Source organism: Ceratina calcarata, unplaced genomic scaffold (genome assembly GCF_001652005.2).
Source record: "Ceratina calcarata isolate Rehan_Ccalc_2016 unplaced genomic scaffold, ASM165200v1 scaffold165.2, whole genome shotgun sequence".
NCBI lineage: Eukaryota > Metazoa > Arthropoda > Insecta > Hymenoptera > Apidae > Ceratina > Ceratina calcarata.
The window spans coordinates 268,602-282,880 of record NW_017137815.1 but is presented as its reverse complement, the minus strand read 5'-3'; the positions used below and the strand labels follow the sequence as shown (position 1 = coordinate 282,880).

The 14,279-nt window shown below is 38.1% G+C and overlaps 6 protein-coding genes across 6 annotated transcripts in view; 3 read left to right on the top strand and 3 right to left on the bottom strand.

Moving 5' to 3' along the window:
- The window catches only part of ine (solute carrier family 6 member inebriated), a 10,424-nt gene extending 8,623 nt beyond the window's left edge, over window positions 1-1,801 (top strand). The window contains exons 10-13 of the mRNA XM_018037404.2: window positions 97-237; window positions 310-510; window positions 585-761; window positions 825-1,801. Coding sequence (XP_017892893.1) covers window positions 97-237; window positions 310-510; window positions 585-761; window positions 825-989 — 684 coding nt within the window. The 3' untranslated portion in view covers window positions 990-1,801. The remainder of the gene's footprint in view (window positions 1-96; window positions 238-309; window positions 511-584; window positions 762-824) is intronic.
- A 247-nt stretch (window positions 1,802-2,048) lies between these two features.
- Window positions 2,049-8,932, top strand: LOC108632694 (1-phosphatidylinositol 4,5-bisphosphate phosphodiesterase). The gene is made up of 20 exons (XM_018037418.2): window positions 2,049-2,329; window positions 2,458-2,517; window positions 2,604-2,744; window positions 2,811-2,890; window positions 2,962-3,097; window positions 3,180-3,280; window positions 3,508-3,674; window positions 3,772-3,982; window positions 4,075-4,333; window positions 4,395-4,571; window positions 4,654-4,831; window positions 5,308-5,465; window positions 5,564-5,767; window positions 5,850-6,048; window positions 6,157-6,327; window positions 6,537-6,677; window positions 6,782-6,956; window positions 7,023-7,226; window positions 7,310-7,556; window positions 8,752-8,932. Exons 1-20 carry the CDS (start codon window positions 2,159-2,161, stop codon window positions 8,818-8,820), a joined length of 3,249 nt encoding a protein of 1,082 aa, XP_017892907.1. The 5' UTR covers window positions 2,049-2,158; the 3' UTR covers window positions 8,821-8,932.
- Window positions 8,262-10,214, bottom strand: LOC108632695 (uncharacterized). Its single transcript, XM_018037421.2, has 2 exons — window positions 9,940-10,214; window positions 8,262-9,835 (listed from the first exon to the last, which is right to left on the bottom strand). The coding sequence occupies exons 1-2, from the start codon at window positions 9,951-9,953 to the stop codon at window positions 9,046-9,048; spliced, it is 804 nt and encodes a 267-aa protein (XP_017892910.1). The 5' UTR covers window positions 9,954-10,214; the 3' UTR covers window positions 8,262-9,045.
- Window positions 10,215-10,512: 298 nt separating this feature from the next.
- Window positions 10,513-11,639, bottom strand: Bin1 (histone deacetylase complex subunit SAP18). The gene is made up of 4 exons (XM_018037352.2): window positions 11,449-11,639; window positions 11,241-11,347; window positions 10,776-10,970; window positions 10,513-10,679 (listed from the first exon to the last, which is right to left on the bottom strand). Exons 1-4 carry the CDS (start codon window positions 11,518-11,520, stop codon window positions 10,592-10,594), a joined length of 462 nt encoding a protein of 153 aa, XP_017892841.1. The 5' UTR covers window positions 11,521-11,639; the 3' UTR covers window positions 10,513-10,591.
- Window positions 11,640-11,780: 141 nt separating this feature from the next.
- Window positions 11,781-12,846, bottom strand: LOC108632649 (outer dense fiber protein 3). The gene is made up of 4 exons (XM_018037341.2): window positions 12,756-12,846; window positions 12,505-12,699; window positions 12,264-12,414; window positions 11,781-12,076 (listed from the first exon to the last, which is right to left on the bottom strand). The coding sequence occupies exons 1-4, from the start codon at window positions 12,844-12,846 to the stop codon at window positions 11,830-11,832; spliced, it is 684 nt and encodes a 227-aa protein (XP_017892830.1). The 3' UTR covers window positions 11,781-11,829.
- Window positions 12,847-13,762: 916 nt separating this feature from the next.
- Window positions 13,763-14,279, top strand: part of lov (BTB/POZ domain-containing jim lovell protein) — a 93,366-nt gene continuing 92,849 nt past the window's right edge. The window contains exon 1 of the mRNA XM_026810666.1: window positions 13,763-13,914. The gene's annotated coding sequence lies outside the window, so the exon portion shown is untranslated. The remainder of the gene's footprint in view (window positions 13,915-14,279) is intronic.

Sequence of the window (14,279 nt, the reverse complement as noted above, 5' to 3'; positions counted from 1 at the left end):
GGAAATGCGTTTTTCTAAGGTACATAAAATTTTGGGATTGACTGTATAGCCAATACATCCTTAATCCTGTCTCAGTACCGTCAACTCGAATTTTAGTTCGCGATCATGGAGGTGGTCGTAACATCCATACAGGATGGTTTCCCGAATTTTGTGAAGCGTCACCTGGTTTGCCACGAGATGTTAGTGCTTTTGGTCTGCGTTATATCATTTTTGTTGGGCCTGCCTAACATTTCACAGGTAATTAGATATTTTATTAATGAAATATGAAGTATGAATCATGCAAAATATCTAATGTTTCACGTTCCATAGGGCGGAATATACTTTTTCCAACTGATAGACCACTACGCGGCCTCGATATCGATCATGTTCCTGGCGTTTTTCGAGGTAATCGCTATTTCGTGGTTCTACGGTGTACGTAGACTGTGCAACAACGTTAAAGAGATGACCGGGAGGCTACCGTCTTTGTATTTCCGATTCTGCTGGCTGATAGCTGCACCGCTTCTCATCATGGTAAATAAATTAATTATGCCCAAATATCTAATAAATCCGTATAAAACTCGAAATGTGCGATATTTGTTTCGAAGGCCGTCTGGGTATTCAGCCTGATCGATTACGAGTCGCCGACCTACCGCAACGGCGAGTATAAGTATCCGGTATGGGCAGAGGCTATAGGATGGGGAATCGCGTCGCTCTCTCTAATTTGCATCCCGGCATTGGCCATTTACGAATTCCTCAGAGCGAACGGCAACACTTACGCCGAGGTATAACCACGCGAGACGTCTAAATGAGCTACGATGTACCTGTTTTATTCTTTTCTCATTTAGAAACTGAGGAATTCCATAAAGCCGCATTTTGAGGCCTGCAAGATCTGCGGACAAGAATACTGCATCGAACCGCTTCACAGTTTCGAGGACGACGTTATCAAGGACCAACAGGATGCAAATATACAGTTGAACATGAACGGTTCGTTATTAAAATCCCAGACGTGATTCAACTAGGATTTTCAACTGACGTAGGACAATTTTTAATAAACCGAATAGAAGAAACAATAATTTTTTTTATAGCAGTTAAACGTTATATTTTCTTTACACGTATGATTTGGAAATAAAAAATTTAATGACAGTCCTGTCCAAAGCAATTGCATTGTCATCGTCGATCAATGTCTCTCGGAATCTTAAAATAATTTTAGTCGTTACAATTGCTACATGACGTTGATAAATTAATTACTCATTGCTTCGAGTAGGATATTGTGAAATACATACAGTACATGTAGATATGTAGAAATTTCACTTTAAATCAACGAAGGACTTACATTATTACATCGTATGCTAAGTAATTAATGAGTACAAATTCCGATAGATATTTAAGTGTACGTAGTATAGAGATTTTTAAAGATTAAGTTTAAATAATAAAGAATATTAGTAGAACGACAATAAGAATAGGAGCGAAGCACTCGTAATGATAGTAACTATAGACAGCAATAATATAAGCTTACCGTCAACGTTTTACTACACGTGATTAGAATACTATACGTAACTTAAGGATGTATTGGCTATACAGTCAATCCCAAAAGTTTATGTACTTTAGAAAAACGCATTTCCTATAATTAAAAAGAAATCAGACGTCGGAAAAATACATGTAGCCTATACATCCTTAAAACGAAGCACGCGTTGCGCATCGACTGAACCATAAGCAATGTAAGTCAGCGTAAACGAAAATTATACTCTTTAAATGTGGATCGATTAGAGGAACACTCGAAATATGTAATTATTTAAAACTGTAATAAATTATTCACAATTTATTCCCTTCTTTCATTTTCAATCATTCTTCCACCTTCATCAAAAGATTTCAGAGTGCCTTTGCAGAAACAAAATTCTGTATGTATCTAAGAGATAAACTTACGGTTAGTTGAACTTACTTATATAAGTTAAAAGGGCTCTCACGCGAATGTGCTTCGATCGAAACGTGAGCGAAACCCTCGCATACTTCTCAAATCGGATTCGCTTAATCGAATTATCAGCCTTCGAACGTTGGTTCACGTTGGGACCGAGTCACTCGCGTCTCATTTCGTGACCGGTTCCCTTCGAGAACTCTTAGGCACCGGCCAACGGGAATTCTGAAACTAAAGAATCTAGCCAGTTCGCGGAAACATTGAAAAATGACGAAGAAGTTTGAGTTCCATTGGCAAATCGAAGTTCCGGAATTGCTAAGAACCGGTAGTACCTTCGACAGGTGGTTCGAGGACAAAGAAAATAGCGAATATGAACCGAATTGTTTATTCAAAGTCGACGAATACGGGTTTTTCATTTATTGGAAGAGCGATGGCAAGGTAAAAGATAAAAGAAGAATTCAATTTACATGATCCTTAGACCCTCTATAATCGATATAAGATGGCTTGTGAGAATTAAATTAAACAGAGTGTAGTCCAATTTTGTTAAATTAAAAATATTCTGATAGGACGGAGACGTGTTAGAGCTGGCTCAAATGTGCGACATTCGTTATGGCGGTACACCTAAGGTAATTCTCTTTAACTTTAATTCGTCATTTTCAACAAAACTGAGTTACAAAAGAAGAAATAATCGATGTAATTGTAATGCTCTCAGGATCCGAAACTGTGCAGTAAAATAAGTAAACACGGCTCGATGGAAGAGATAGATCAAAAGAGTTTAACACTTTGCTCGGGTATAGATTACACTAATATTCACTATCAACACGTTGTGTGTCCCGACGCTCAAACGGCTAAGGTAAAATTATAAATAAAAATAAGAACGATGACTATTACCATTTCTTAATGGACCGGTTAAACTTAGGACTGGCAAGCCGGTTTGCGAATAATCACGCACAACACCAAGGCTTCGAACGTATGCCCGACTATTCAACTGATGAAACAGTAAGTTAATTTCACAATCGAGTAACATACGTGTACTTACTTCTGTGAAACTATTTTAATTTTAATCAAAGTTGGATGAGACTAAGTTTTCAAGTGGACCCAAAAGGGAAAGTACCGGTGAAAGTCATATCGAAAACGTTCGCGTCCGGTAAAACTGAAAAGCTCGTTTCCCAAGGATTGTCAGAGTTGGGATTACCCAGTGGAAAAGTATGCCTCAATTCTCAATCTTATTTATTATTGTTATAACATATGAATATCTTCTACGCGGTATGAACGATATTTCTTTTAGAGCGACAAAATTGAACCGGTAGACTTCACGTTCGAAAAATTCAAGAAGTTATATTTCAAAATCTGTCCCCGAAACGACATCGAAGAACTATTCCAGTCGATGTAAGTAAACTTGATAATTATCGACATTCGACACGATATTCGAAGTACGAATGATTAATATAGAATTTTTAATTTATGAATTCATTAACACGGCACAGATCTCGTTAATCATCGTACTCGTAAATTATCGTATATTTACATTAACATAATTGCATTAACCTGGATCTTGTTGATTCGTCGAATAATTATCGGATTTGTAAAACTAATAATTATTATACATCGCGCAGAACCAAGGGACAAGCAGATACGATATCGTTGGGGAAATTAGTACAATTTATGAACGAAAAACAGAGGGATCCCCGATTAAACGAAATTCTATTTCCTCTTTATGATGAGAAACGATGTACCGAGATAATCAATGATTATGAACTGGATGACAAGGCTAAAAACGCCAGTAAGTCTGTCCCACGATTTCTCCAACATTTATATTGAATTTCGCGAACGGATGTAAAACACGTATCGTAAAAAATTACGATATTAATTATCTGTAGAATCATTAACGAAGGATGGTTTCATTCGCTATTTAATGTCGGACGAAAACGCGCCCGTGTTTCTGGACAAGCTCGAAGAATGGATGGACATGGACCAACCCCTATCGCATTATTATATCAATTCCAGCCACAATACTTACCTAAGTGGTAGGCAAATTGGTGGTAAAAGTACCGTCGAGATGTACAGACAAGTACTACTGGCTGGTTGCAGGTAATAAATATCGATCGATCGCTGCAATTATGTAGTTATTCGCAAGTTGGTTTCGTCGAAACGTATAAAAAATTGTTGACTAAATGAATTAGATGCGTGGAGCTCGATTGCTGGGACGGTAAAGGCGAAGACGAGGAGCCGATCATCACCCACGGTAAAGCCATGTGCACCGACATTCTCTTCAAAGATGTGATTTACGCTTTGAGGGACACCGCGTTCGTCACTTCGGACTACCCGATAATATTGAGTTTCGAAAACCATTGCTGTCTCAAGCAGCAATACAAATTGGCCAAATACTGCGACGAGATCTTGGGAGATCTGTTACTAATGGAACCGATAAAGGATTACCCGGTACGTGATCTCGATGAGGTAAAAACCAAATTAATCTCAAATAATTGAAAAAATAACGCAGCTGGAACCCGGGCATCCGCTTCCACCCCCGAGTGCCCTTAAACGAAAGATATTGATCAAGAATAAGAGATTGAAGCCAGAAGTGGAGAAAGTAGAACTGGAACTGTTCCGTTCGGGGCAATTCGAAGCTAAAGACGAAGTAGTGGAAGACCCCAACGCTCCTGCTCCACCCCCGCAGGTAGACAATATTCGTATTGGACGACTGAGGTATCATCGTTCATTTAAAATTACACGAGAAACGTCGTATTCGACGATTTTAGGAGGAGCCACCACCGGAAGCAGCCCCGGCCGAGGGTGCACCGCCCGGCGAGGGTGGCGAAGGCGGCGAGGCACCCCCTATTCAATACACCGGAAGCACTATGGCCTGCCATCCTTGGTTATCGTCTATGATTAATTATGCGCAGCCTGTGAAATTTCAAAGCTTCGAAACCGCCGAGAGTCAGTATCCAAAGTTCACAATTTCTTCCCTCTTTAAATAAATGTACAAGCTTCGTATCGATCGTTTTTACATATTTTCCACGGGGAGCCCGGCGCACTTCCATTAATTATAATTGTTACCGAAAGATAAATGAACTATTTACATCGCTCGCTTATAAACGTATAAAATCAGATACCGTACTTCATACGATATTTACATTTCTGCGTTTATCGCTCGTTTTCAAAAAGTTCCGACGGAAAATTTATGACCGATACATTTTTCTCTCGATGCGGGTGGTTATAAAAATGTTTTAATGGCGAAAGTATGTATTCTGTCCATTAATAATTTTGTTCTGTACATCGGTACAGTAAAAAGTTGAAACCAATATTTTATAGGCGCGTACGTGAACGTGTGCGCACGCTGTAACACTAATTAGAATAACGAAACGACATTCGTCACTAGGAGGCATATTTCCACGAACGTGTTAATCTTTCAGAGAAAAACATACATCACAATATGTCCTCGTTCTCCGAAACCGCGGCCCTCAATTATCTGAAAACGAACGCAGTGGAATTCGTTAATTATAACAAACGCCAGATGAGCCGAATCTATCCGAAGGGCACCAGAGCTGATTCGTCCAACTACATGCCTCAAGTGAGTCGCGTTTCCTTTGAATCGCTCGTACCGTTCTATTCTTATCGTATAAAACCGATTTTTAGTTTCCGGTTGTAATTCTCGATTTCGTCTTTTAGGTCTTCTGGAACGCTGGCTGTCAAATGGTAGCCTTGAACTTTCAAACTCCGGACTTGCCGATGCAACTGAATCAAGGAAAATTCGAGTACAACGCGACGACCGGTTACCTGTTGAAACCAGATTTCATGAGGCGAGCAGACAAAGTTTTCGATCCATTCTCCGAGGACGTGGACGGCGTTATCACTGCCCAATGTTCAGTCCAGGTAATCTCTCTTTACTATGGGAAACCGAAACGAGAGTATCCTCACGTCGATCGAATTTTTAATCGAAAATGTAATTTATCAGGTGATCGCAGGACAGTTCTTGTCGGACAAAAAAGTAGGCACCTACGTTGAAGTAGACATGTACGGGTTGCCCGCTGATACGATCAAGAAAGAATTCAGGACGAGAATGGTGCCTGGAAACGGCTTGAATCCTGTCTACAACGAGGAACCGTTCCTATTTCGAAAAGTCGTGCTACCTGACTTGGCTGTCCTTAGATTTGGTGCGTCTTCATTAATTTGGAATAAATAGTTGATTTCGATCGAGGACTTCAAGAAGATGATTCAATATTGATCAAAGGAAGTTCGAATGAAATCGATTACTTGTATAGGAGTGTACGAGGAGAGTGGAAAATTGTTGGGACAACGTATATTGCCATTGGACGGTCTTCAAGCTGGGTACCGACACATTGCCTTAAAAACTGAAGCCAACTTCCCTATGGCGTTGCCTATGTTGTTCTGTAACATCGAGTTGAAGATTTATGTACCCGATGGATTCGAAGGTAAGCAACATTCAATACTTAGATACAAACCAATTGAGATATCAGTGCACATACCATGCAAACTAAACTTCGCCACTCGACGATTCTCATTCCGATTTAAGTGTTCTAACAGCGATCGTGCCTGATTTAAAAATAGAAATATAAGAAACGAGTGGATTAATATTCGTTCTTGTTTCAATTCTGATTCGCGCGCTTCTTGAGGATCGCAGACTTCATGGCCATGTTGTCCGATCCGGGAGCATTCGGCAAAGGAGCCGAGAAACAAGCCGAGACCATGAAAGGTCTTGGAATCGAGCAAACCGATGCAAAAGCCGAAGCTAAGAAGAAAGAAGAGGAGAAAGCTAAGAAAGGTAATATATATATTATATATCTGCTCGATAATGTAATTAACCGTTCGACATATGAAAAAGACATTAAATTGAGATACATAGAATTGATCGAGTGACTTCTCCAGCGGAGTGGAAACCAGAAACAATTACTATAGATCTTATGAAGAAAGAGAAAACATACAAATTAGGAAAGAAACAATTGAAGGAATTGGATACTTTGAGGAAGAAGCATCAGAAAGAGAGGCAGACTATGCAAAAGAATCATTGTACCGCTATTGAGAAATTGGCGAAAGGAAAGGAGTAAGTTCCTATCTACGAGAACGATGAAAATTCAAACGTTGATTTAAACAAATATTTGTTCGATAGTAAAAGTGCACTGTTGCAAGACGCGAACGTGAAGAAGGTAATAACCGAGCAGACTACTCAGTGGTCGGCAATGGTGGAGAAACAGAGAAAAGAAGAGTGGGAAATGTTGAAGGCTCAGGCGGAAGCCGGTAAGAGCGAGTATAAAAAGTTAATGGAGCTCGTCCAAGCATCTCAAGTTAAACAATTACAAGCGAAACACGATAAGTACGTCATTTCTATTTCTAATCGAACTACATTAAAATGACGCACGAGATATTATAAACTGATGGTTCAATCACAAATAACAGGGATATGAAGGATATGAACGCAAACCAAGTGAAAATATCCGTAGAGACGGCGAAAGAAGTTATGAACGATAAAGCCCTGAAATCGAAGGGCGACAAAGATCGCCGACTCCGAGAAAAGAAGGAGCAGAACACTAAAAAATTTATGCAGGAGAGGAAAACTGTTCAGATCAAACAAGCAAAGGAAAAGGAAAAGTTGCAGAAGAGCCATGAGAAACAGGCGGCGAATTTAGAGAAGGACGTCGAGGCGGTAATAGTCTATTTTGTTATATCATTTTTCTATATACATTAATTTTCTCCAGACACAATCTATGCCACTGATCTCTATAGAACAATGGATACTCAATTGGTAGAGACTGATCATTTTTTTTAATACGCGTCCATATTTCACTAATATTTGGGATCCTCCTCACTCCCCAGCTCGTGAGAGACGAGGACGAAGCATATAACATACACACCATTCTGTCATTGTTACGTTACGTTATCGCTCCCGAAATCAGAAGTTCGGGTGCGACCTCCTTTACTTCGGCACAATAGACGGAGGGTTAAAAAACTTAGAAGTATGATAAATCCATAACTTTGCAATAAATAACCGTAAATAAATGAATCTTCCGATGTTCGAAGCAGAGAAGCCTCCTCTTTAAAATTCTGTTTGATTCATCTCGGTCCAACTTTTGGTTCCGAAGATATCGTCGTGTGAAGACAAGCGTAATTTTTTCGGCGCCACTATTGCTATCCTTTTTGCACGTTGACCGACTAATGGATCTACCCCAATCTCCACCAGCCGGCTCCAGACATCTACGAAACTAGGTCACTGTGCGAGTAATACTAAACGCTGCGCCTAAACTTTGAAAATTTATATCTCCGGAACGAATTGAGATATCAGATTGAATGAGAAGCAATTTTTCTTGTCTATCAATTGAGAGGATTTTCAATCAAAAATTCAATGCCCGTGTTTCGATAAATTTATGTTTTTATTAACATGTATAACTTCTTAGAACTCGATAATGCTAAAGGCAGCGATCAGTAGCAATTTGCGCCTTTCTAATTTATCCATCATCGCGCTGGATTATTCGAGTAATCTAACAATAAGGGGAATGATTCCTGACGTTAACTTCCTATCCTCAGAATTAATCATTCAGTCAAGAATCATGCACGTGAAATAAAAATACTAATATCATTGACGTTCGGAACATTTTTAAAAGCGATTTTAATAATAGATGTAGTAGAAGAAATATTGGCTTATTTAGGAAAATCTAAATGACAAAAGTATCACTATACTCCACAAAAAATTAAATAAACAATCTTTTTTATTTCATTTTCTACCATTGTAGCGTTAGGATTATTTAATCTGTTGATAACATTACTATCCAGTGTTTTATAGAGACCTGTGATCTACACCCATTGAATTCTCTTATCTATATATGTATTTATCTTTATTGCAGACGATAGAAATGTATAAAAATGAGACGATTCACTTGGACCTGTCTTCGAAAACAGAATTCTATGTTTAAATTGAACACACTGTTCGATACCGAAGATTCGTACTTAAGAACAATTTTTAATTAATTTTAATTACATACAGTATTTACATTTGCTGTTACAATAAATATTATACGGTGTAAACTTATTTCTTGATAAACCCCTTAACGATTCTACTTTACATTACCATCTAAAATCTAAATGTCACGATAAGATATAAGATATAAAAGCGTTTAGACGGCAATTCAGATTCTCGCTCAACAATTACAACCGATATGGTTTTGATACCGCAAAGTCAAGTATTCGGCGACTAAAGTTAATTTCTTGATGTTGTTATGCAGTGCTCTCAAATGTTTTTTGAAATTCCTCGCGGCCAAACTCACTCCATTCTCGTTTTCGATTCCCGAATCAATTTCTGAGATTAGGAAATCCGATTCCGAATCAGAGAGATTTGATATACTGTTCATGGAAATGTTCCTGTCAGCTCTTAATACGAAATTAGTATCCATTTCTTCGTAAACATTGATTTTAATTGCGGAATCATTCTCAGTTTCCTGAAAACTGTTATCGAAATCTTTGAAAATAGAATTGGTTCTATTATCCAGTTCTGGAGAATTATTATTATCGTTTTTGAACGTGACGTTATTTTCCAGCTCCATTAAATTGCTGCTACTCTTAACCGCATGATTCTCCAAGTCTATGTAACTGTTACAACGACTACCGTAAACGAATTTAATCATATTGTTGTCTATTTCCTTATAATTGTTACAGTCCTGTGACCACAGTAACTCGACTTTCGTGCGACTGATGATATTATAAAGTTTGTACAAATCCATGTTAGCGACCGTTTTCTTAATTATAGACCCGTTTTTGGTATCCAAATTGATCTTTTCTGTGGAATCGCCCAACGTTAGATCGATCAACCGGCTGGGAATCAATATAGTTTTCTCCATTTCTCGCACCGTTCGAAGGAAATTATCTATCGACTGGAAAGTCGCAGTTTGGCTGAAGGATTCGTACTCGTTGTTTACTAATTTATCTATGCGACTGTTGACAAAAAGCGAGGCGTTGATTCAGATTTTCTGGCTATAACTTCTCAGTAGATGTAGAGATACGTTTCAAAGATCGAAAAGATTACGTATTCTACTTACTTTCTGCACAGCATTTTCCAAAATCTAAATTCACTCACGTTCAATCTGTACTTTCTGTAACGTGCGTGTTGTACACTTTTATCGGTTCGTAATTTCTGTAATATATCGTGGAATCAGAAAAGTTTCACGTAACGATCGAGTAATTCGATAAGAGTTCACAGACTAAAGAGTTCCCTAGCTACAATCGAGTGCGCACTGTAATAATTAATATTTAAATCTATTCGTTGAGAGCGAGAATTAATGAGACAAGAGGCTATCGGGTCATGATAAATATTCAGATTACCCGGTACGTGATCTTCCGTCAGGAATAATTATTTCACCTTACGTCTCAAACGTTTTGCGGCATTGTACGCCGGAGCCTTGATACTATTTTGTCAACCAGTGAGAAAAACAACCGTGGAAGGAAATTTCCCACTAGCTATCCAACAGTTCAACAACTCTCACGTCACTCTCTACACTTACATACGTACGCATTGAAATTAAAAAACTAGTGTCAGAATATTTATACCTAAAATGTGTTAGAACAAGTGAAAGGACTTAGAAGAAGAATAACATAAAAATTTATAATACGTGTATAATGTACATAATTTATTAATGAATCGTAAAAAATTATTAAGTCAAGTACAACTTAGTAATAATTATCGTGCTAAATTCAATATTGTCTTAATGCACCTCGTCGAATTGCAGGTTGACGATTCGGTGGTGTAATTGATATGTCTAAGTAATCGCCAATAGTGAACCTGCATTATAAACAAAATCACAAGCAATATGCAATATACATCACAGTTTCGAGATAATATTGAAGAATTACAATAAAATACAAAAGCGCGTAATACCTTGCTTGTGCCAATGTTTTATTATCATCAGCCCCCTTTTGTCCGGAACAGGTCACTCCAATCTCCCGCATTCTATAACCAGAATTCCTCATTTCTGGCGTTACGAGTGAAAAGTCAAAATAAGTGCCTTTACTTCTTGCGTCTGGATTCACTTCTTTGACCAATCCTGTTATCTCTCTTAAGGTTGCATCCATCCTATCAAATAGAATTTGGAACAATAATTCATTAATAAACGTTTCAATACTTCAGAACTCTTTGTCATAGTAGAATTTCTAAGATTCAATGTATCAAACATAATATCTTACTATTGATCCTACAATTAATCTCTCCCAGCTGATTTTACAACTGAAGCTTACAAATCTCCTTCCTATATACTAATTAGAAATTATAGTATACAAATATCTTTTTATTATATTTATTGTAGAATATTCACTGTTATAGTTCGAAGAGTATAAAATGTCTTACCAAGTGTATATTTGTAATTCATTCGAGGGAACGTTCCCTCTACTATATTCCATTATATTGTGATGCCTGCCAGTGTTGCAAAATACTCTTAATAGGAGTGGACAGGTCTGAAAGTGACATCAAACAATTAAGTCAACAATTAAAATAGATAATGAGGGATGCAAAAAGAAATTAGATAGCGAGGAGGTTAACCATCAGTCTATCGTACCTTTTCACGATCAATGGGCTTCTCCGGTAATTGTTTTTCATCGACCACCATCGATTCAATTGCAGAAGTCATATTTTTAATAATTTGGACAAACCAGCACGGAATGAACAATTATTATGAAACAAATGAATTGCGATATGTAAACAGGCAAACGAGACAAACTCGATTCAGTGTTGTATGTGTGTGTTCGATGCATACGACGCATGCGTGGCGTCTTACTCTTGACTTCATTAAATGTAAATGTATACAAATCGTAAATTAAACCGGTGGTTGAGACATCAAATAAAGGGGTCTAAGTATAGCAGAGCAATAATTTATTCTTTAAGCATTTTTACACGTGCATCTAAATATAAGGCAAGTATACGGTTTTTGTTCGAATAATCAACAATTGTCGTCGCACTCGGTGATGTAAGGCAGCGAGCACTCATTATGTTTCATACCAAACGTAAAGACAGGAGTTGGTTTCGGTCCTTTTGGGAAATATTTCGGACCCGGCGAAGCGCACACTTCCTTGAGGGGGCGCGATTGATAGAAGGTGAACATCGGTGAACTTGGCTTAGTTAATTTGTCACTGTAAAACTTTCCCATTGGCGTCGGATCACATTTTAGATGTGGTAGACGCCTCCCTCTGAAAGGAAAACATAGATTAAGTTAAAGAATCGTAACCATTACGTACTTTGAAAACGAATTTGCATAATGAATCTGCATAATAAAACTATGATTTTATCAATGTAACTCACAAACTATGATTTTATCAATGTAACACAATTTTTCAAATCACTTTATCCATGAGTACGAAAACGATTGATACTGACATAGTGAAAGCGGGGCCAGGTATAGGTAGACGACAATCGTATCCACCCGGTGACACGCAATCCGCTCTTGGTTTAGTTCTTATGCCAAACCTGAATGCCGGTCCCTTCTCTGACGGTAATACGTACTTGGGGCCCGGAGAGCAAGTAGCATCTTTTTGAAAAACAGCAGCGTTAACGAGGTAAGATGTCGCGTTCAACGAGGATCATTAACGCGTATAAGATGTATGAATATATAACATACCGGAGTAGTATGATCGGTGACCAAACGTATATCCACCCTTCAACGGTAACTCATAGTAATGCGAAGGTCCAGGAGTTCTACATTTCTCTAGTAATCGGAATGGAGGATACAAGGAAAAAGCTGGACCACGCTCTTTCGATAAACAATGGTCTTTGTAGCCGACTAACGGCTTCAGGAGATACTTCGGTCCAGGACCTGGAGGATGAATGTTCGTGTAGTGGCTAAATTATTATACAATTATTTCTGCTTACTTCGAATAAGGCATAGGGCGGGCCCAGTCTTTTTATTCACTTTCGGTTTTTCGGGTTCGCTCGTTCCTGCTTCGGGACCTTTTGATGCCATTTCGAATCAAGCTTTTTTTTTAGATTTTTCTACTTTTTAACGTTTGCTTTCAGTTATTGTTCGTTACCATTGTTACTTGTTAATTTTCGTTAAATTTTGTTGATGTTCGATGTGCTATTTCAGTCGTGCTGTTTTGGTTAAAATATTTGCTGCTTTGTTTTGGTCTATTCGCTGAGTGGCGAAGCAACTATGTGAACATATCGTTCTTTTAGAAGTAACATAAATCAGTCCGTTCCTCATAAATATACGTACATACACGCTTTTAAGTAAATGACAGCAAAGATTTGATATAAAATGCGACACGAGACTGCAAGATTCATAAAACTGTAAGGAAGACTCATAAAGATAATTATTGTGTACGATTTGTAGAATAATACGATTTGAAAATATTCATTCTGCGCGCGCTGTTGAAGGGTCTACTTATTTGACTCCGGTAGTACCGCGCGCGTTCCTTTCTCTTTTCTCGGCGGGCTTGCAGGTGAGTGTACGTCTTGCTCGTTTGTACTATAAGAATTTTCGTCATATTTGCCTACAATTTACTTTTCGTGTGCCCCAAACATTAAAAAACATAATCATAGCGAAAGGGAAACGTGAATTCGTTATTCCAATCATATATTCATTAATATTTCGTTAAAAAACTTGAAAGAGACATCCTGTGTTCACGTTTGCCTATAATGCATTAAGAGTTTACAATGTACGCGATGTATGCTATATATAAAAGAATCTAGCTTATATATTCGATGAATGTCGATTGTTCGTTAAGTTTTTATTGCTGTCGAAGTTCTTTTCATTATAATTAATTTTTTTGTACGGTTAAAATTTCGATTGCTGACTCGTGTCAGCCATGTTGAGTTTCGACCAATCACGTTCGATCTTTCAAGCACAGCGTCATAGCCTGTCATGGAAGCGACAACGGTGCGGTGACTTTTGGCGAGTCTCACATTTTTACATATTTTACGTGATCAACAGTGTTTGTACCGTCAAGTTATCAATAATTTTGGAGAGGAAAGCATCCAGGACATCTTTTAGGCATTTCCGGCGTTTGGCAACGAGTATTTTCAGCAAGATGTAAGTTGAAACCTCGTCTCTTGACGCGTAACCTTCGACAATCTCGCGAACAATTTTTCATCGTAATGTGCATTAACAAATTGAACGTAAGGTAATAATTAGAGGTAAAATAGGATTATCGTTGTACGATATCGAACATACACGTAATATAGGTTATTGCGAGTTTGTAGTAATTTCATGCGTACATACGTCGCATTGTGTTAATTACGTCACACATAGAGCGTGTACGCAAAGGTATACGCTTTGTAGTGGTAGTTATAAACATCACGTACGAGGACTGGGGTTTTCGATTCAGATATTTAGATACGTCTTGCCGAATGGAACGTTTTTTTTGTTGCCATTCGATCGTAGTACGTACGAAAGGA